Below are 19,776 nucleotides of genomic sequence, written 5' to 3'. Positions count from 1 at the left end.
AACCCCAGCGCCTGGCAGCCCCTGACACATAGGTGTGCCTACATTGTATTGAATCAGGGTTGTTTAACTTGCTTCATTTATGGCTTTGGTGCAAGTAAACATTTTTAAATCAGATTTAAACTGAGGTATAATTTAGGAGACTCTTCTAGAACAGTAGCTCTTCTTTTAAAAAAAAATTTTTTTAATGTTTATTTATTTTTGAGACAGAGAAAGACAGAGCATGAACGGGGGAGGGTTGGAGAAAGGAAGACACAGAATCCGAAGCAGGCTCCAGGCTCTGAGCTGTCAGCACAGAGCCCAACGCGGGGCTCGAACTCACGGACCGCGAGATCATGACCCGAGCCGAAGTCGGATGCCCAACTGATTGAGCCACCCAGGCGCCCCTAGAACAGTAGCTCTTGATTGTATCCTAGACCAGCTAAGAAGTACACTTACATCACACCGTTACGCACACGTGTAAACTGATACCAAACGTTCAGGAAATACCTTACTCAGTGTCTTGTCCTCTGATAAGTCCTATTCCATCATATTTCACTCATTGGAAATAATGCCGGTGCCAACCCACCGAAATGATTTCGGGATCCTGTAATGGGGTGCAACCTACAGTTTCAAAGACGCTTCTCAAGAATGCAAGCTCTATGAAAACCAGAACTTCATCATATTTGCTACCGTGTTGCTAGCGCTTGGCACATAGTAGGTGTTCAGTAAATATCACCTGCATGAGTAAAAGAATGGAGATACTCTTTTCCATAGGTCACAGTCGAAAAGATAAAGCATTACAAACTCCTTGCTGCATTTCAGTTCATCCAGTATTTGAGCAGTCTACTAGGTATAATACAGTGCCCTCAGCACCATGGAGGATCCAGGAATTTTTTTTTTTAAGTTTATTTATTTTGAGAGAGAGAGAGCAGGGGAGGGGTGGAGAGGGAGGGAGAGAGAGAGAATCCCAAGCAGGCTTCACACCATCAGCATGGAGCCCAACGCAGGGCTTGAACTCACGAACCGCGAGATCATGACCTTAGCCAAAATCAAGAGTTGGATGCTTAACCATCTGAGCTACCTGGGCACCCCTGGAGGATCTAGAATTAAAGAACACTCAGCCTCAGGCCTTGCTCAGTTTAGAGCCCAATCCAGAGTGCAGGTCAAGTACAGATAGGCCATGAAAGAAGTTTCAAGATTTTACCAAAATATCTGACATCAGCTTTTGGGACAACTACACCAAGTGCCTCGTAGGAAAGATTTGCCAAGAACTTAGATTTCTGGTACAGATATGCCGTCAGGACCAAGAATTGACAGTACTCTGCCTCATCTATACCAGAGATAACATTCTCTGGTAATGAAAATCGAGCCAAACTGTAGGTTACACGCAATAGGTTTAGTCTTAAAAATATTCAAGGAGCATTTGGTTCACTGTTGATTTGACTTGTAAAAATCCATTCTCCTTTAAAAAACAATTTACAGTCATCCTGGGTCTAGCTTGTGGTGGGTCCTAAAAATTAGGTTTTTTGACAAGCACAGGAATTTGTTTTTGAAAATTGGTTTGCCTAGTTGATAAAGCGGAGGAAACCGACGTTATGTGAAATGCATAGGAGCACATTTTCCTTGGTTTTAAGTTTCCTGTGAGTGCATAGTGATGTGTACTCATGCTCGTGAACTTCAGGACAGTGCTGTGGAGCTTTAAGTCTCAAAGCACAGTCCTTGGGAAGGCCAGCTTTGGACTAACCTTAAAATGGATCGTCAAAACTGGGACTTAATAAAAGAGGGTGCAGGCTGAATAGTTCTGCTGAAACAAACATACACTGGGACTCTGTGTGTGTGTGTGTGTGTGTGTGTGTGTGTGTGTGTGTGTGTGTGTGTGTGTGTGTGTGTAAGTTTGGTTACACTGTCTCAAAGCTTTGCAGAACATTTACAAAACTTGAAACCCTATTAACTAAAAAATTACTAGCAAATAAAGATCGAGGCTTAATACCTAAGGTTATCAACAATTTATAGATAGCATGGTAATGAAAATGTTAATGTTATGTAAAGATTTTTTTTCCCTAAGACCCAGAAAGTGAGTGATGTGCTTATTTTATTTATTGTTTTAAATTTTTTAGCGTTTATTCATTTTGAGCAAGACCATACAAGCGGACAGCAGGGGTGGGCAGAGAGAGGGAGACACAGAATCCGACGCAGGCTCCAGGCTCTGAGCTCTCAGCACAGAGCCCCACGCGGGGCTCAAACTCACGGACCGCGAGATCATGACTTGAGTCAAAGTTGGACGCTGACTCAGCGACTGAGCCACCCAGGCGCCCCGATGTGCTTATTTTAGATAACATTCTCTGGTAATGAAAAAATTGGACATTCTTAGAAATAATGATAATGGAATAGAATATGTAGTGTGCCATCTTTCTTACAGTATAAAGCAAATTAACAGATAGATCTGGATGCTTACGGTTTCATCTAGAAAAGATAGTAGTTTGTCTCAGTTCATTCAGTGAGTTTTTATTGACTCTGTTTTACGATTAGCCTGATGCTAAGGCTCTATAGATAGCATTTTAATATGATTTACTATTAAGTAGCATTTGCTGTAAGATTATCTAGGACTCAATCCAGTGGTACCAAAAAGACCTCCTGAGGTAGTCAAACAGTGTGAATGTCAAAGACGGCTTTATATGAGATGGCACTATGGGAATTACCCCAGTTTCCACTACTCGCGGTTTATTTTTAATTTTTAACTCAGTAAGTGAAAGGCCTTCTCTTTTCCCCTAAACACCTTTTTTATGGGAGTTAAGTAAAACACTTGCCTGAACCCACACGAACACGGGTTTTTTTTAGGGGAAACCGTCATACTTTATACTTAGATCAGTTAATACTACCTTTTGAGGAAGTCAGGCCCAGCACCTAAGTGGTTATATTAAATGTTTTAAGTTCCAGACTAGGGAGATAGCATGTATCCTCACTGCTGCTTTCAAACAGGAAGCATAAAATTTTATTAAATTGATAAGTCAAATCACTGACTGAAATGAAGCTTAATGAAAGTTCTCTGTCAGAAGAATAATGTAACATTTTAATATAGGACTGTAACACACCACAGTCAATTCACTTCTGTAAACAGTGCTTTAAAGTAATAAATGGAAATGTTTAGGTCGGTGTTTTGCATTGAGGCAAGATGGAGCTCAAAAGTAATTGCAGTTATCGATGTTATTTGTTGCCTTCCCACATATTTTAAGATGATAGGTTTCCTGTGAAGTGTTTCCTTCTACCTTTTATTATATTAATACTTAAAAAGCTTCGAAAAGCCCTCTACGCTTCCGTGGCGGTTGGTGTCGGAAGAGGTAAAGCTGGAATCCGTGCTCCTTCCTCGGCCCTCTTCTGTATGCTTGGGAAGCCCCAGGCCGTGACGGCCCAGTGCCGAAGTGACGTGTGGCTCTCCGGTTCCTCGCTCCTGTTCGTGACTGTAGGAGCGCCCTGTGACACCACTGGCGTACTTACGCAGACCTGTTCCTCAAACCTGTGCTCCTCCAGAGGATAAATGATCGCGTGCGGGATTCTTAAAGCAGACTCAAATTAATTCTGCCGTTGTTTGCTATTCACCGTAATGAGTCACTGCTCCTGGGAATTTGACATCGGCTCCCAAAGATTCTTGAAAATTCCGAGATTTAGCAGATAGCTGGCACTGAGCCGCTTATTTACGTGAGCGTGTGGCCATTTCCCGGTAGGTAAGACGAAAGCATGAGGGAAGGATCACATGGTCAGTAAACGTGTTTGCTACTCCTGACGCTTCCTGTTTCCCGGGGGTCAGGTAGCCCTCTGAGGACTTCACGTGGTGTATGCTATCTATTAATAATCCCCATTTTATAAATAAGGACAGGGGAGATAGCATCTTTTTTAGGTTATGCACCTAGTGAACAGTGAAGCCAGAGTTTGAACCGAGGCTTTCAGGCCCCAGGATCCGAATTGGAATCCAAACGCTCTTTGAGACCAACAGGGGACCTTGAAGAAGTTCTCATGTACGTGCATCAGAAGAAACCAAAGCAAAGAGCTCCGGTCTCCTGACAGCCCAGTGTCTTTTCCACTATCGTTCAGATTCTTCAGCCCGTGTGGGTTGTCGTACTTGGATCAACCTCTTTCTATCCACGCGATATATCTGTAGTCAAGTCAAGTGTAACAGAAGCCATGTCCTTGGGATCTAGCCCAGAATAAAGGAACACTGTGGGCTTTCCTGTTAGACCCAAAGGGAAGGAGCGCCCTGGATGAAGCCAGCTGACCAGGCGATACACTCCATCCAGATGACTTAAGTAGGTGGTTGATGGGGAGACACTGTGGTAACTTGCTGGTTTCGTGGTTTGAGAGAAGACTAATTCGTGGGAGCGTCTGGCAGCTTGACCGTTTTCCTTTGCGGCAGAAACGTCTGATTTCTCATATAATCCACTGAGGGCCTCTCTTCCTCAGCACTGGGTGAATTGGGCACATAGCCACCTCTTGTGGATGTGCCCCTGACGTTCTGTGTCCCTTCTCTCTCGCAGTGTGGCCTTTGTGTGATAAACTCTCTGTGTCGGCCAGCCCCGGTGTCAGTCTGTAGAGCTCTGGGAGCGACAGTTCTCAAACTAGTCCCCTGAATGCTAGTTGTACTCTTACACTTGAACCAAGCTCTTAGGAGTAAAAGTGGTCTTTTCCAGTTCGGATGAACGGCTTTTGGGTGAAACTCTTCTGGGTTATCCATCTTTCCCAAGTACGTGACTGTAAACCTTGGCACCTGCTACTGTTTAGACAACAAAATCCGGGAAGACGTATCCAGCAGAAATTAACAGAAGTCTTGCGTACATCCAGCCATATCTAACTCAGCAGCTTGTTTTGTTTGTTTGTTTTTCGTGGACGTGTGTTCTTGGCTGGGAGCTCATGTTGTGTATTTTTTGTTTCTTTTGGAAAATGTCAGTGTTTTATGGTGTTCTACAAAAGCAAGAATTTCCATAGCAGGTTTGAGAAGCTCTGTTAAAGCTCTGTGGGGAGATAAAGTAAACACAAAGGATGGAAACCATGTCAGAGAAGGACTGAGAAACCCTACCGTTAATTTCAAAAAATCTTGGACTTGGGGGAGGATAGCGGTTAAATCACGGTAGGGAAGTTTTGCAACTGAAGTCATTCAGGAAAAGGCTCCACTGTCATATAGTTTTTTGTTTTGTTTACGCTTATCTTATTAAATCCCCACTTAAAACAGGCACCATCCATATCGTCTGCAAAGCCTTGGCAGGACTTTGAGGGCAAAGGACTTGACAAGGCATGCTGACCTTGAAGGCATGTTGACCTGTCTTCCACAGGCAGCCGGCCCGGTTTTTAAAGATGGAGCCTCTCAGGCCTGTGCTCTAATAATAGAGCCAGGAAGCCCAATGAGAACAGACTCATTTGGAGGGCATCTCTCTCTATGACCGACCCCCCCCCCCCCCCCCCCCCCACGGAAGCTTTCCCCTCTTTCCTTCTGAATTCATTCAGGGAAAAAAAAAATTTACACCAAAGAAAAACATCTAATCTCCTTCATCATGTAAATTCTAAGAATTTTGGCAGTAATATGCTGCTGTTCATATGTTCATTCTGGTCGCTGACCAGAATATATGTATTTAGAGTTGCTTTTTGTCTGTTCTTTTTTTTTTTTTTTTTTAATGTTTATTTATTTTTGAGACAGAGCACGAGTGAGGGAGGGGCAGAGAGAGAGGGAGACACAGAATCAAAACAGGCTCCAGGCTCCAAGCTGTCAGCACAGATGCGGGGCTTGAACCCATGAACCATGAGATCATGACCTGAGCCGAAGTCAGACGCTTAACCAACTGAGCCACCCAGGTGCCCCATCTTTTTGTCTGTTCTTGATGTGTTATTTGTTTATAGCCTGGCTTCTATGTGATTTTTGAAGGCAGCTGTCCGAAATTTGAGAAGTAACCTATTTAAAGGCTTTTGACTGGGGATAAGAGTTCAAGAACTAATTGGACCACCTTTTGTGTCATTAGAAAATGTTTTACAGGGGTGCCTGGGTGGCTCCATTGGTCAAGCATCCAACTTCAGCTCAGGTCATGATCTCATGGTTTGGGGGTTCAAGCCCCATGTCAGGCTCTGTGCTGACAGCTCGGAGCCTGGAGCCTGCTTCAGATTCTGTGTCTCCCTCTCTCTCTGCCCCTCCCCCTCTTGTGCTCTGTCTCTAAAATAAATAAACATTAAAACTTTTTTTTTTAAAGAAAATGTTTTACAGTAGCTTGTATATTTTTCATTGTTTTTGTTTTGGTCGAAAGCCCCACAGTCATGATCTGCATATTTTATTTCACTCAGATTGAAGTTTACATTGGACCATTTGTTAGAGTAAGCACAGGGAAATGGGAAACTTTTTTTTTCTTCATGAATTTTTTTGGTTTTCATTTTGCTAACAGTGGGAAAACTTTCCTATAATGCCAAATTTCCTTATTTTTTTTTTTCCAAAGGAACTAAGTATGTATTGTATTCAAAGGAAAATTTGTCCTTGGGGGACACTTGGTATTTATAGAACAGTTTTTAAGTTTGCCGACTACAAAATGACAGGCTCTTCTGCCATTCATCTGCGGTTCATAGATCCTTTATTTCTGTTCTTCACGTTTTTTGAACCGTTTTCTTGAGATATAATTCACATGCCATCCAGGTCACCCTTTGTGTGCAGTTCAGTGGATTTTAGTGTGTTCACAGAATCCTACAGTCATCATCACACTCCATGTTAAAAATTTGTCTTCACCCTGAAAAGAAACCCCATCCCATTAGCAGACACTTCCATTTCCCTGCAGACCTCCCAGCCGCAAGTAACCACTGCTATACTTTGTTTTCTTAAGTTACCTGTTCCGGGCATTTCGTGTAAATGAAATCATACGGTATGTGGTCTTTCCTGACGTGGCATAATGTTTTCACGGTCCATTCATGTTGTCCCCTGCATCAGTACTCCATTCCCTTTTGTTGAGAAGTGGTGTTGCATTGTATGCATATATCACGTTTCATTCATTCATCGGTTGATGGACATTTCGATTGTTCCTGGTTTTTGGTTATCGTTAAGTAATACTGCTATGAATGTTGATTACAAGTTTTCATGTCACTGTGTATTTTCAGTTTCTCTTGGTGTAAACCCAGGAGTGAAATTGTTGGCTCATAGAGTAACTTTAGGTGTAATATTTTGAGGAAATGCCAAACTTTCCCAAAACTGCCATGCCATTTTGAATTCCCGTCAGCAGCGTATGAGGATTTGTTTCCCCACATCCTTGTCAGCTTGTGGTTGTCTTTTTGATTATTGTCATTGAAGTGGGCGTGAAGTGGTATTTAATGGTTTTGACTTGTGTACCTTCTTTAGAGAAATGCCTGTTTAGATCCTTTGCCCATTTTCTAAATTGGATTATATGCCCTGTTCTTGAATTCTAACAGCTCTTTATATATTCTGGATATACATGCCTTACCGAATACGTGATTTGCCAGTATTTTCTCCCATTCTGTAGGTTGCCCTTTTACTTCTTTATAGTGCCCTTTGAACTTTGAACGTACAATGTCTTAGTTTTTGTGAATCTGATTTATTCTCCTTTTTTCTTTTGTTGCTCGTGCTTTTGGTGTCACAACTATGAAGCCATTGTCTAATATAAGATCATGAAGGTACACTTTTGTTATTCTAAAAGTTTTATAGTTTGCTGCTCTTACATGTAGGTCTTTGATCTATTTCGAGTTAATTTTTGTATATGGTGTAAGGTGGGGGTCCTGCTTCATTCATTTGGATGTGGATGTCCAGTTCGAGTTTCTTTCTTTCTTTCCTTTTTTTTTTTTTTTAATTTTTTTATGTTTATTTTTGAGGGGGAGAGAGCATGAGCGAGCATGAGCAGGGGAGAGGCAGAGAGAGAGACACAGAATCCAAAGCAGGCTCCAGGCTCTGAGCTGTCAGCACAGAGCCTGACGTGGGGCTTAAACTCCAGAACTTGGAGATCATGACCTTGAGCTGAAGTCAGACACTGAACCCCCTGGGCCACCAGGCACCCTATTTGGCTTCATTTTTTAAAAGAACTTTCTTTCCGTCATTGAACTGTCTCGGCACCCTTGTCAAGGATCAGTTAATCATACATGTAAGAGTTTATTTCTAAACTGACTTCTTCTCCATTGATCTGTATGTCTGCAGTTACTACAGCTCAATTCTAAGTTTTAAAGTCAAGAAGTGTCAGTCTTCAGACTTTTTCAAGATTGTTTTGGATATTAGACTTCAAGCATTATCTTACCAATTTCTGCACAACAACAAAAAATTGAGATTGCAGTGATTCCACAGGTCAACTTGGGGAAGATTGCCATCTTAACAATATTAAGTTTTATATTCTGTGAGCATGGAAAGTCTTTCCATTTATTTAGGTATTTAATAATGTTTTATCATTTTCAGATACAGAGTTACATTTTTTTGTTAAATTTATCCCTAAATATTTTTTGCTGTAACTGTAAATGAAATTTTCTTAGTTTCATCATTGCTAGGATGCAGAAATACAGTTGATGTTTGTATATTAATCTTGTGCCTTACAATCTTGCTGAACTTGTTTATTAGTGTTAATAGATTTTTAGTGGATTTCTTAAGATTTTTATATGCAAGAGTACGTCATCTGCAAATAAAGATCATTTTACTTCTTTTTTTCCAATCTGGGTGTCTTTTATTTCTTTTTCTTCTGCAATTGCCCTGGCTGGAATTTCCAGTACAGTCTCTTGGAAGGGGCAAGAGCAGACATTGCTGTTTTGTTCCTGATCTCAAAGGGAAAGAAAGCCTAAAGTGTTTCACCAGTAAGTATGATGCCAGCTGTGGCTTTTCATAGATGCCTTTTATCAGACTGGGGAAGTTTCCTTATATTCCTAGTTTGTTGAGTGTTTTTATCCTGAAAGAGTGTTGGATTTTGTTAAGTGCTTATCTGTATCTAATGAGATGATTGTGTGGGGCTTGCCTTTTATTCTGTTGGTATGGTTTAGTACATTAATTTGTTGAATATTAAAACCACTTTACATTCCTGGAAGAGATCTCACTTAGTCACAGTGTATAGCCCTTTTTTATATGTTGCTGGAGCCAATTTGCTAGTATTTGGTTGAGGATTTTTGAGTCTGTGTTTATAAGAGATGTTGGTCTGTAGTTTTCTCGTGAGGTCTTTGTGTTTGGTGTCAAGTTCATTGTGGCCTCGTAGAATAAATTGGGAAATGTTCCCTTTTCTTTCTTCGGGAGTAGTTTGTGAAGAATTGGTACTAGATTCTTAAGTATTTGGTGGAATTCACCAAAATCATCTGGGTATAGTCTTTTTATTCATGGGTAGTTTAAATTACTATTCTCTCTCTCTCTCTTTCTCCATTCTCATTTGTTATAGATCTAGTCAGATTTTTTATTTCTTCTCGAGTCAGTTTTGGTAGTTTGTGTCTTTTCAGGAATTTGTTCGTTCTGTCTCAGTTGGTATACGGTTGTTCATAGCATTCTGTATAATCCTTTTTATTTCTGTAAGGCCAGTAAAGAGATCTAGTCATAGATTTCCAACTAGTAAATAGTGACTTTAATCTCACAAAGAAATTAACTCTTAAACTTGGGGGCTTTCTAGGTATAGAAACTACAAAGAAACGTGAGAGTCAAAGTACTGTCGAGTCTCCCATTGTTATTGCTAACAGTGAATAAACAGCCTCAACTTTAATGCCTGCCCGGCACAGAATATTGAGACACAGCCTTTGAGAAAAAAAAACGATGTTAGGAGGGGGTAAGCTTCTGCTGTTTAATACTGTCCAAAGGAATGTCTCTGGGTTAAGACCTCCTCTTCCTGGCAACTTGTAGGCTTCAAAACCTTGAACAAAAACACTTGACCTGATGGTCCAACGTTCCATCTGAGAGTGGAGGTGAATGCTACCAAGTGTTCATTTGCCATTGTCGTGTGTCAGCAATTCATTAGAAACGTTATGGAGATCAGATCTCCTTAGAGTGAACTCCAAGGGACTGGCCAGATGTTTGGATAGGACATTTCTCTCTCATTTTTATGTTTCTCATATTTTACAGATCTTCCAACTCTAAAAATGCATCAAAACATACACATTTTTCTTTTGTAGAATGTAAAGTCTCAAATGCAGGGACATTTCCGACTCTAAAACAGTAGAGTACCTACCCAGCCAACTTAAAGGAGTTCTAAGCATCGGAGAGATTATTTTCAGTTGTGAAAGGGCAGAAAATAAAAGATCTGAGTTCAAGATCCCCACTCTGGCAAGTGCATTCCCCTCCTTGCCCTCCCTGTCTTAACTCCTGGCCAGAAGTCACCGTTTGTGTATGATTTTTATTTTCGTGAAAACCTTTCCGTTAATAAAGCATTTAGATTCCCATTATAGAAATTTATTATAAAAGCACTTTTGGAAAAAGCTATTTACTGCTCACCTAAAAGCTAAATTGTTAAAGTTAAGCGATACTAGGCATTAAATGGAAATAAATGTTTCGTTTCCTAAGAGTGTAAAACCTTTTGAGTTATCGCAGACAAACCATTTTGGATATATCTCTGTGGAGAATATTCTATATTTTGAAAGAGAAGCTACTCTATAAAAAGAGAAAAGGTCACATTTAAAGCGGAGCTGTCTGCATCCACAACAAAAGCCTGTCGGTGCTGTTGTTAAGGAAATCAACAGTACACAGACCAAATTATTGGTTGCAAACAGCATAAACAATGGAATTTTTCAAATGGAAAAGGCAGTTTAAGTCTTAGAGAAAAGGAAACCAGCCAGTGACTGCAAAAGCCTAGCAAAAACTGTGTGCAGACTAGCTGATCCCCTTGTGGTGTTTTCTACTCTTTCTCTGAAAAGGGAGAGAAAGGAGGAGGATAGCAAGAAAAATGGAAAAAGCCTCTCTTCTCTTGTAAGGAGGCGAGAACCAGATCATTTTCTTTAGTTCCCCCTAACTTTTTATTTTGAAAATGTTTATGGCTTCAGAGAAGGAGAACTGGAAAGAAGAGTAGTCTGTATACTCTTCACCTGGAGTCACCAATTTTTAACCACGTTTGCTTTCTCATACCCTCTCTTACACATACACATACCCGCATTCACACCCACACAGAGTTAAGTCACAAACATTGTAGCATTTCATCTCAAAATACTTGAACATGCATTTCCTACCTGACAGGGCATTCTCTCTGCCTAACCAAAGTACTGTTACGACACCCAAGAATTTTCCCATTCGTTATTATTTCCCCTAATAAAGTCTTGGGGAAGAAGACGGGGGTTTAATGTAAGATGCAGTCAGGGTCCCTTCATTGCATTTAGTTGTCATATCTTTTTCATCTTCTTTAAAGAGTAATAACTACTCTTCTTTTGACTTTTATGTCACTATTTTTGAAAAGACCAGGTTACTTCTAGAATATCCCATAGTCCAGGCTTACTGCTTTTTTTCCTTATGGAAGCATACGATATGTTAAACATATCTTGACAAAACCAGCAAAGAAAATGTTGTGGCCTTTCTATTTTGTCACATCAGGAGGCACGTAACATCGGTGTGTCCAGCTGTTGGTGATTCTGTTTAATCACCCACATAAGATATTCACCATATTTTTTTTCATATTGTCAAAGGTGTCTTTCTTTTTCTTATAATTTAGAGAAATGTGGGGTACGATACTTTGAGACCCGGTAAACATTGTTCTCCACCAACCTCCTCCTTTTTCTCCAAAATCAGGAAGAAAACAAGGATGCCCACTCTCCCCACTTTTATTCAGCATATAACTGGAATTAGGCAAGAAAAATAAAAGGCATACACAAATTGGAAAGAAAGAAGTAAAACGGCCGCTATTACGGATGACGTGATACCATATATAGAAATTGTTAGGACTAATAAAAAACTCAGGTTGTGGGATACAAAATTAATATGTAAAAATCAGTTGTGTTTCTGTATACTAGTAACAGACTTGTCAGAAAGCAAAATCAAGAAAACATCCCATTTACAGTTGAATCAAAAAGAGTAAAATACCTAGGAATAAATTTAGTCAGAGAGGTGAAAGACCTATATACTGAAAACTATAATACATTCATGAAAAAAATTGGAGACAAGTAAAAAGCAAAGATATTTCGTCCTCAAGGACTGAAAAAATTAATAGTGTTAAGATGTCCATGCTATCCAAAGCAATCTACAGATTCCGTGCAGTCCCTGTTAAAATTCCAGTGGCATTGTCCACAGAACTAGAAATAATTCTAAACAGATTTTAGACCTGAGTAACCAATTTTGACAAAGAAGAACAAAGCTGGGGCTATCACACTCCCTGATTGCAAATATTACAAAGCTCTAGTAATCAAAACAGTATGATATTGGCATAAAAACAGATACATCAGTAGAAAGGTAGAGAGCACGGAAATAAACCCGTGCATTTTTTGGTCAGTTGATTTACCACAAAGGAGGCAAGAATAGAGTATAGGGAAAGGGCAGTGTCTTTAATAAATGGTGCTGGGAAAACCAGACAGCTCCATGCAGAAGGATGAAGCTGCGCACTGTTTTACACCATATACAAAATCAGTTCAAAATGGATTAAAGGCTTGAATGTAAAACCTAAAATTATGAAACTCCTAGAAGACCTAGGCGGTGATAAGCTCTTTGATACTGGTCTTAGCAATGTGTTTTTTGGATCTGACTCCAAAGGCAAGGGCAACAAAAGCAAAAATAAACAAATGGAACTACATCAAACTAAAAAGCTTCTATGCAGTAAAGGAAATGATCAGCAACATGAAAAGGCAACCCGCTGAGTGGGCGAAATATATGTAAAGAACTGACAGAACCCAGTAGCAAAAAACAGTCTGATTAAAAAATGGGGAGATGATTTGAATAGATGTTTCTCCAAAGACGTACAGGTACATGAAAAGATGTTCAACATCACCAATCATCAGGGAAACACAAATCAAAACTACAATGAAATCTCACCTTACACCTGTCAGAATGGCTGTTACCTGACAAGGTATTTCTTCTGACAAGAAATAACAGAATATGGAGAAAAGGGATCCCTCCTGCATTATCGGTAGGATTGTAAATTAGTGCCACCACCATGGGAAATAGTATGTAGACTCCTCAATAAATTAAAACATGAGCAACTTTATAAGCCAGCAATTCCAGTACTCTGGGTATCTATCCAAAGAAAATGAAAACACTAATCCAAAAAGATACCGTGCATTCCTGTGTTCATTGCAGATTTATTTACGGTAACCAAGATGATGGAAGCAACCTAGTTGTCCATCTGTGAATGAACAGCTAAAGCAAATGTGGTTGATTGACTGAGAACTCAGCCATATGAGTAGTATAGCATGTAAATATTACTCAGCCATAAAAAAGAATGAAGTCTTACTATTTGCAGCACGGATGAACCTTGAGTGTATTAGAAGTGAAATAATGCAGATGCACGGAAAGAGACAAATACTGCCTGCTTTCACTTATGTGTGAAATATACAAAACAAAACAGAACACAAACCCAGACCAAGGGAGAACAGGGTGGTGGTTGCCAGAGGGGAGGGTCTTTGGGAAAGGGAGGGCAAAATGGGTGAAGAGGAGTAAGGAGTGCATACTTCAAGTTATAAAATAAATAGCTCACTAGGATGTATTGTATGTCAATAACATTGTAAGGTGAAAGAGGAGAACCAGACTTATTAGGGGGACCATGTCACAGTGTGTGTAAATATCAAATCGCTGTGTTACACAGCTGAAACTGGTGTAACATTGTCAATTACACCTCAATAACTGTCTTCAAATGTTTAGGTAAAAGTGAAAGTATCCCTTTATACTGCACCCCTGCCCCTGCTGTAGCTACGCCCCTTTCCCAAACTGTGAACAGAGATTGAACTGTATCCTTCAAACTTTCTTTTGCTGTAGTTGATGGCAGTTTTGTTGTATTTTTTCCATATTTAGCGTGTAAACATGCACGAAGGGCATATTTATTTATTTTGCAAATAATGTGACCATGCCACAGATAACATATCGTGACTTGGTGTTTTACCTTATGTGTCTTTTTATGTCCCTTTGTACTGAGTTACCTCACTCTTAGGAGCTGTATGATAGTTTATACTACGGATTTACCGTAACTGATATTTATGTTGTCTCTAGGTTTTCAGTATTCTAGACAGCTGCAGTGAATATCCTGGAGTATGTCTCCGCATATGTTCAAGTATTTCTATAGAATAGATTTCCAAGAGGTAGAATGGTTAATTAACTGTCATTGATTCACACTTCTGCAGTAGCTTCCTCACACCCTTACCAACACCGGCAATATTTAGCAATATTTTTTATATTTGCCAATCTGATGGGTTAAGAAAAGAATGGTAGCTTACTGTTTTCATCAATATTTTTTTGTTTTCTAGTGAGAATGTTCATTCATGTTTGTTAGCCACTGATTTCTACTGTGATTTCTCACTTGTCCATGGGGGTTATTTTTTTAATGGAGCTTTCGTACACTGTATCCTTTGTGGTCTGAATTTCTGCTACCTAAACTCTGGAATTACGTAGATTTGATAAAGTCTTGAGAAATCCCTTCCTATATGTACCCTCACTGCTGTATCCAAAATCAAACGGATTCAGATGACGACGTTCCTGACTTGCTGTCAGAACTCAGGAACCAAAGAGAATCTTTTAGAGAGGAAGACGCAGCTCATTCTAATCTTTGCTATGGAGTGTTACGAATTTGTCCCCCTGTGTGTGGTTTATCTTTTGATGTCATTCATGCGGTTTTACCCAATAAAAAGTTGGAAATGTTTGTCAAACGTCTGTGGTTTTCCGGTGTAAGTTCTAAGGTTTTGCTTTTATCTAGGTCATCTTTTCTCAGTTAAGATTTTTTTCAATCTATTTTATTTTCTTCTCTATGGTTATTTTTAGGCACACTGGAATTCTTAGGTACATGAAGTATATCTTTATGCATAATGTATTTTGTCAACACATTTTTAATACTTCATCCTTTATCGTTAATCATAAACATCAACTTTATCATACACCAGATTCTTATGTACGCAAGGATCTTGTTCTAAAGCAGTCTAATGAATGTATCAATATCTAGATAAGAAAGTTCCTTATTCTTTTTCAAATATCCCTTGCTTATTACTGCTTCGTTTTTCTTCTGGGTACATTTTAGGACAAAATAAATCGATTTTGCCCATTTATGCTTCCTGCGGCAATGTATGTGAACGTGCGCTCCCCTGGGTCTGGGAGAAACTGGTTAGGGATCTGGAACCAAGGGTAAAACTTGAATAAACCCAGAAAAATTAAAGACAAATTATCCTCTAAACCTGGAAGAAATCTAATGGGTTTGTAACACTGTTAAGTGCCGCCTAAGTGTTTGTTTAATGAGCTCTTGACTCATCGACTCTTCTAGGTAGACCCTTTCCAGTCCTTGTGCTTCTCCGCGGTCACCCCCAGCATTCACATCACGATGCTGGTGCACTCCCTTCACTCTTCCAGACATTTCTCCCCATCCCCCTACACCTCATCCCACCCCCCCACCCCACCCCCACTTTCTATCCGAGGAAATTTCATTGGTTCCTAAAAACCCAGTTCAGATACTGCCTTTTCTGGGAATGTTTTCTTCCTGCTGACGGTAAGAAGGTTGTGGGAGCCTTTGTGCCTCTTCTTATTTGTTCCTATATTATCATTATCCAGCTTCGGACTGAGCCAGGACAGAAATGCCATATGGGTGGTTTTCAAGTGTTTTTGAAAACTAGTAAGACATCTCCCGGTCTTCAGGGAGCTCACCAGAGAATGGAAGGAAAAGCTGAAGCTAGAAGAAAAATAGATGTGAAAGCATAAATTATATGTGATTTTTTTTTTTTTAAAGTCACAGGAGAGCTTTTATATCCGTTTGTCCCCCCAACCTGACCAGGTTTAGGTCTTATGGTTTTCGCTCTAAGCCTTTGCAAATGGAGGCATTCATAGTACCAACAGAGGCGCAGAGATTGGACCAATCCTTTATCGTGGCGTTTGGAGGCCAGAAGGAAAAATACTGAGAAATGGACTTAGAAAGACCTAGATATTCCGTGAAGGACTTAGGGGTCATAATTGCTATCGTGTGGCGCTGTGTTTTAAACGAACAGATATTCTGAATCTCCCTTTTTTTTCCTAGTACTGGATGAATGAATACACCTCGTCCATCGGAATTGGAGTTTTTCATTCAGGAATTGAAGTATATGGCAGAGGTACGTGTACCCACCGTGTGAACAGGCTTTCCGAAGACTGTTTTCTCTTAAAGCACTCGCAAAATCATCACTATAGGTCTTCCTCTTTTTTTGCAACTGCTTCCATACATTACTGCAGAAAGTTGAAGAAAATCTCCCCACATTTTGTACTGCAGTCTGGGAAAATGCCCAAAGTTGAATGCATTTGAGGAGAAAGTACTCAAGTTCATGAACATAACGTTCGTTGAGTTATCTTTTCTCCCAGATACAGCGGCTTAAAAAGCAGTTGCTTCTTGGATTATTTCACCGCCACAGTTTTGCTCTGACAAATACCGGAGTTCCTAAGAAGCCTTGTGCTTTGAAAAACCGTCATTCTGGTTGGAAGAGTATTGGTGCTAGAGTGTCATACTTGAAATACCAATTTCCTGAGGGAATTTCAGTATTAAATTTTGTTTTTGGAGACTTGCAAGTGTGTAGTTATAAGGTTGGAAAATATCACTGAGCAAATCCTGCCCTTGGTTCCATCTAGCTTTTTGCTCAAGAACGATGGCCTTTGTCATTAGCCCAAGCCCTTTTATTCTTCATTGCCCTTAATTATGATAAATATGACAGGAGCCACTCAAACCAAGCAGCTTTGTTTTTAACAGCTTTTTCCTTTGTTCTAATTCCCGCTGCTGGTGCAGGATAATTTCCTGCAGGTCAAGCTGTAAGCAGTAATGATCTGCATAAGACGGACCACATTTCCAGTTTCGTCGGGGTTGTAAAAATACATTATTTTGAATCCTAAATTCACCCCGTAGCAGAAATGTCTGTCACGTGCTTCAGTCAGGCGGCCTTTGTGCGGGCCCTGAGAATATGCGTTGCAGTCCTCCCAGAGTTCCCCGTGAAGACCGCATCCCTGCTGTAGCTGGTGCAAGGAAGAGGCTCCATTACCTACCTGGGTCGGTGTGGTGCTTCTCCTGTCCGTTTCTTACATTCCACACCAGCCGCTTCTGGGTGCAGCGTAGCGTATCACACGTTCGCTATAGAGATGTGCCATTTAAGCTCCATGTGAGTTGGAAGCCTGCACTGTCTGTCTGTCTCCCAGATAATCCCCAAAAGCAAGGAGGCTCTTGCCCAAAGAGTCAGCGGTCACTACGTGTTGTTGCGGGTGGCCTCGTCATCTGTGGGTTTGCGCCCTTGTTTGACTTGGCTTTTGCCAGAGTTGCGTGTTTCCCCTTTAACTGAATCTCTGGTGTTATAGTTTTCTAAGTGCTACCAAGTTGTGAACCGCTTGATCCCGTTGCTGTGAAGTAGAGAAAGACGTGTGGGCCTGTGGCACTTTCTCCATTTTCCAAGCAAGGAAACCAAAGCTCAGATCAGCTGGAAGTCAGATCAGATCAGCTGCTAATAGTTCTTAGAACTAGGACTTGAACCCAGGTGTTCTTACGTGCCAGTCATTATTCCGTTACCTGTCTAATCATTGCGCCCCTCCACCAAATGATTCAGGAGTCTTCAGAAACATGGTTCGAAACATGTTCGTATAAGTTTAGCAAAGCTAAGGTCAGATGTCTTCCTGAAAGTAAATGACGCTTCTTGAACAGATGAATAAATGGCTCTGTGACTTTCCTTAATGGACTTGAAGAAGTTAAAAATCTAAACATAATCTTTCCATATCCAACCTGATTATCGACAAGGTTTATTATAAAGTACTATCGTTAAGATAAGTTTTAATGTGTATTTCAGAACTGAATGCCAAACACTTTCTTATCCAGACCTTTGCTTTTTTTCTGGAAGGTCTGAATCAAAAGTAAACTTGGTATGTGCCTTGTTCTCACCCATGCTTTGTTCTAAGACCTTTCACGATTAGATTTAATAAATTCTAAGAGATGAGATTAATTTAAACATTTGTTTGTAATTTTTTAAGTAAGTCCACTAAGATTTGCCACTTAAATATCTAAATATCTCATACCAGAAATTTGAATTCCTTCTTTCTCCGCTTCTGTTCTGGATGAGAGTTTATATCCCATGATCCTTCAGTACAAGTAGTTCCCGCAGAGCTGAAAGATCTTCCGTGAGAGTATGTGTGGAGAGGTGTATACGTTAACTCGGCAGCTTGCTTGTTTTCTTGAATGAGGGGGATTGAATTCAGTTTTCCAGGTTTGGTAATGTTTCATTATTCAAAGATAAACCAAGAGCCTTCAACCCATGAGCCATGAAAGCTCATTACTGTTAGTCAGTTTCTCCAGTAAAGTGTTGAGTTTGAAATTTGATGCCTTCAATTTGGAAAGTGGCAAAGTGCAGAACTGACCGCCCATGTCTTTTGGCACGACACATGGGCAGAGAGACCATGGTCACCTGCGATAGTCACCCTCCTCCTGCCAACGAGAGGGGACGAGTCAGGGTCACCTCTGAGTGTCTTTCGTTATCAGAATCAGGCCTTTTGTATCAACTGTTGTTACACGTAACAGCTAAACGAGACTGAGATATTTGTGAAAGCATTGATAAATTGGAAAATATTTAGATGGTGTCGTTATTATCCTCATCATTTATTAAAGCTAATTCAGCATTCTGGTTAAGTTTTGTGTGATAAATACTAAAAATCATGAGTTTTCTCTTTTCAGAATTTGCTTATGGTGGCCATCCTTACCCCTTTTCTGGAATATTTGAAATTTCCCCAGGAAATGCTTCTGAACTAGGAGAAACATTTAAATTTAAGTAAGTAGGGAGGATAATTTTTATTACACTGTCTTAGGTGCCAAAGCTTGTTTTCAGGCCTATGGAAGTCACTCTGTAGACTAAAATCTAGGAAGTTAAAATGTTTCTTTAACGCTGTTTTAGTTGCTGACATTTATTTTAAAGTCGAACCTATCGGAGTTTGTGTAAAGATGAGAATTGGCCAGATGAAGTGCCTGAAATAACCTAGTCTTTTGCTTTTTTTCAGGACCCACGTGAGTTATTTTGTGTACTTTAGAAATGTTCTTACTTTAGTATGTAACTTGGATTCTGCCTTAGAAAACGTGTGTATGTGAGTGATAGCTTCCCCCTCAGACTCCCATGCAGAGAGATGGAAGAAAGGGTTGCTGTGACCTACCTGACACTATTAGAAACCTCTTTACTCTCCTGGCGAGTGCAAGCACAGCATACAAAGATGTAGAATCGCTGTGTTGTACATCTGAAACTAACGTAACGTTGCGTGTCAACTGTACTCAAAACAAATTAAATTTTTTTTCATAAAATGCATGAAGAGAAAAAGAAATGGTAGGATTTTTTTTTTTGTAATCTTTTCATTTTTCCCAATGAAAGGGATACTGTTGATACATTTGAAATACCCGAACAGTTGATTAGCTGAGAAGCTATTGTTAAGGTGCATGCAGTACGCCTGTCGAGAAACCAAAATACTCTGGACCTTACTGAGAATTTGAATGCTTAATGATCCAAATTTCCATTTCTTAGTTAAGGTTTGTATGTGAAGAGATACTTAGAACCTTAGTTTCAAGGAGCTCTAAAGAACCTTCTGGGCCTATAATCATTAACTTGCCAAGTGGAAAATAGCGAAATGAGGTTGTTAACATTGAAATTCAGGGTAGGGCTACTACCCATGTCGATCACTACCAAGTTCATGGTTCTCCCAGCCTGTCACTGATTTGCTCCAGTGCCGTCCTGAGT

General features: G+C 40.1%; 1 protein-coding gene across 7 annotated transcripts in view; it reads left to right on the top strand.

Moving 5' to 3' along the window:
* DESI2 (desumoylating isopeptidase 2) overlaps positions 1-19,776 on the top strand; it is a 45,126-nt gene that overhangs the window by 14,726 nt on the left and 10,624 nt on the right. For 6 of the 7 annotated variants that reach the window (XM_042975679.1, XM_042975681.1, XM_042975680.1 and 3 more), the window contains exons 2-3: positions 16,077-16,149; positions 18,732-18,825. In XM_042975679.1, the coding sequence (XP_042831613.1) occupies positions 16,077-16,149; positions 18,732-18,825 (167 nt within the window). The remainder of the gene's footprint in view (positions 1-16,076; positions 16,150-18,731; positions 18,826-19,776) is intronic. The other variant, XM_042975687.1, reaches the window with a different exon arrangement.

This window comes from Panthera tigris, chromosome F3 (assembly GCF_018350195.1).
Source record: "Panthera tigris isolate Pti1 chromosome F3, P.tigris_Pti1_mat1.1, whole genome shotgun sequence".
NCBI classification, from domain to species: domain Eukaryota; kingdom Metazoa; phylum Chordata; class Mammalia; order Carnivora; family Felidae; genus Panthera; species Panthera tigris.
The sequence above is the reverse complement of the archived record's forward strand: the minus strand, read 5'-3'. Positions and strand labels throughout refer to the sequence as shown.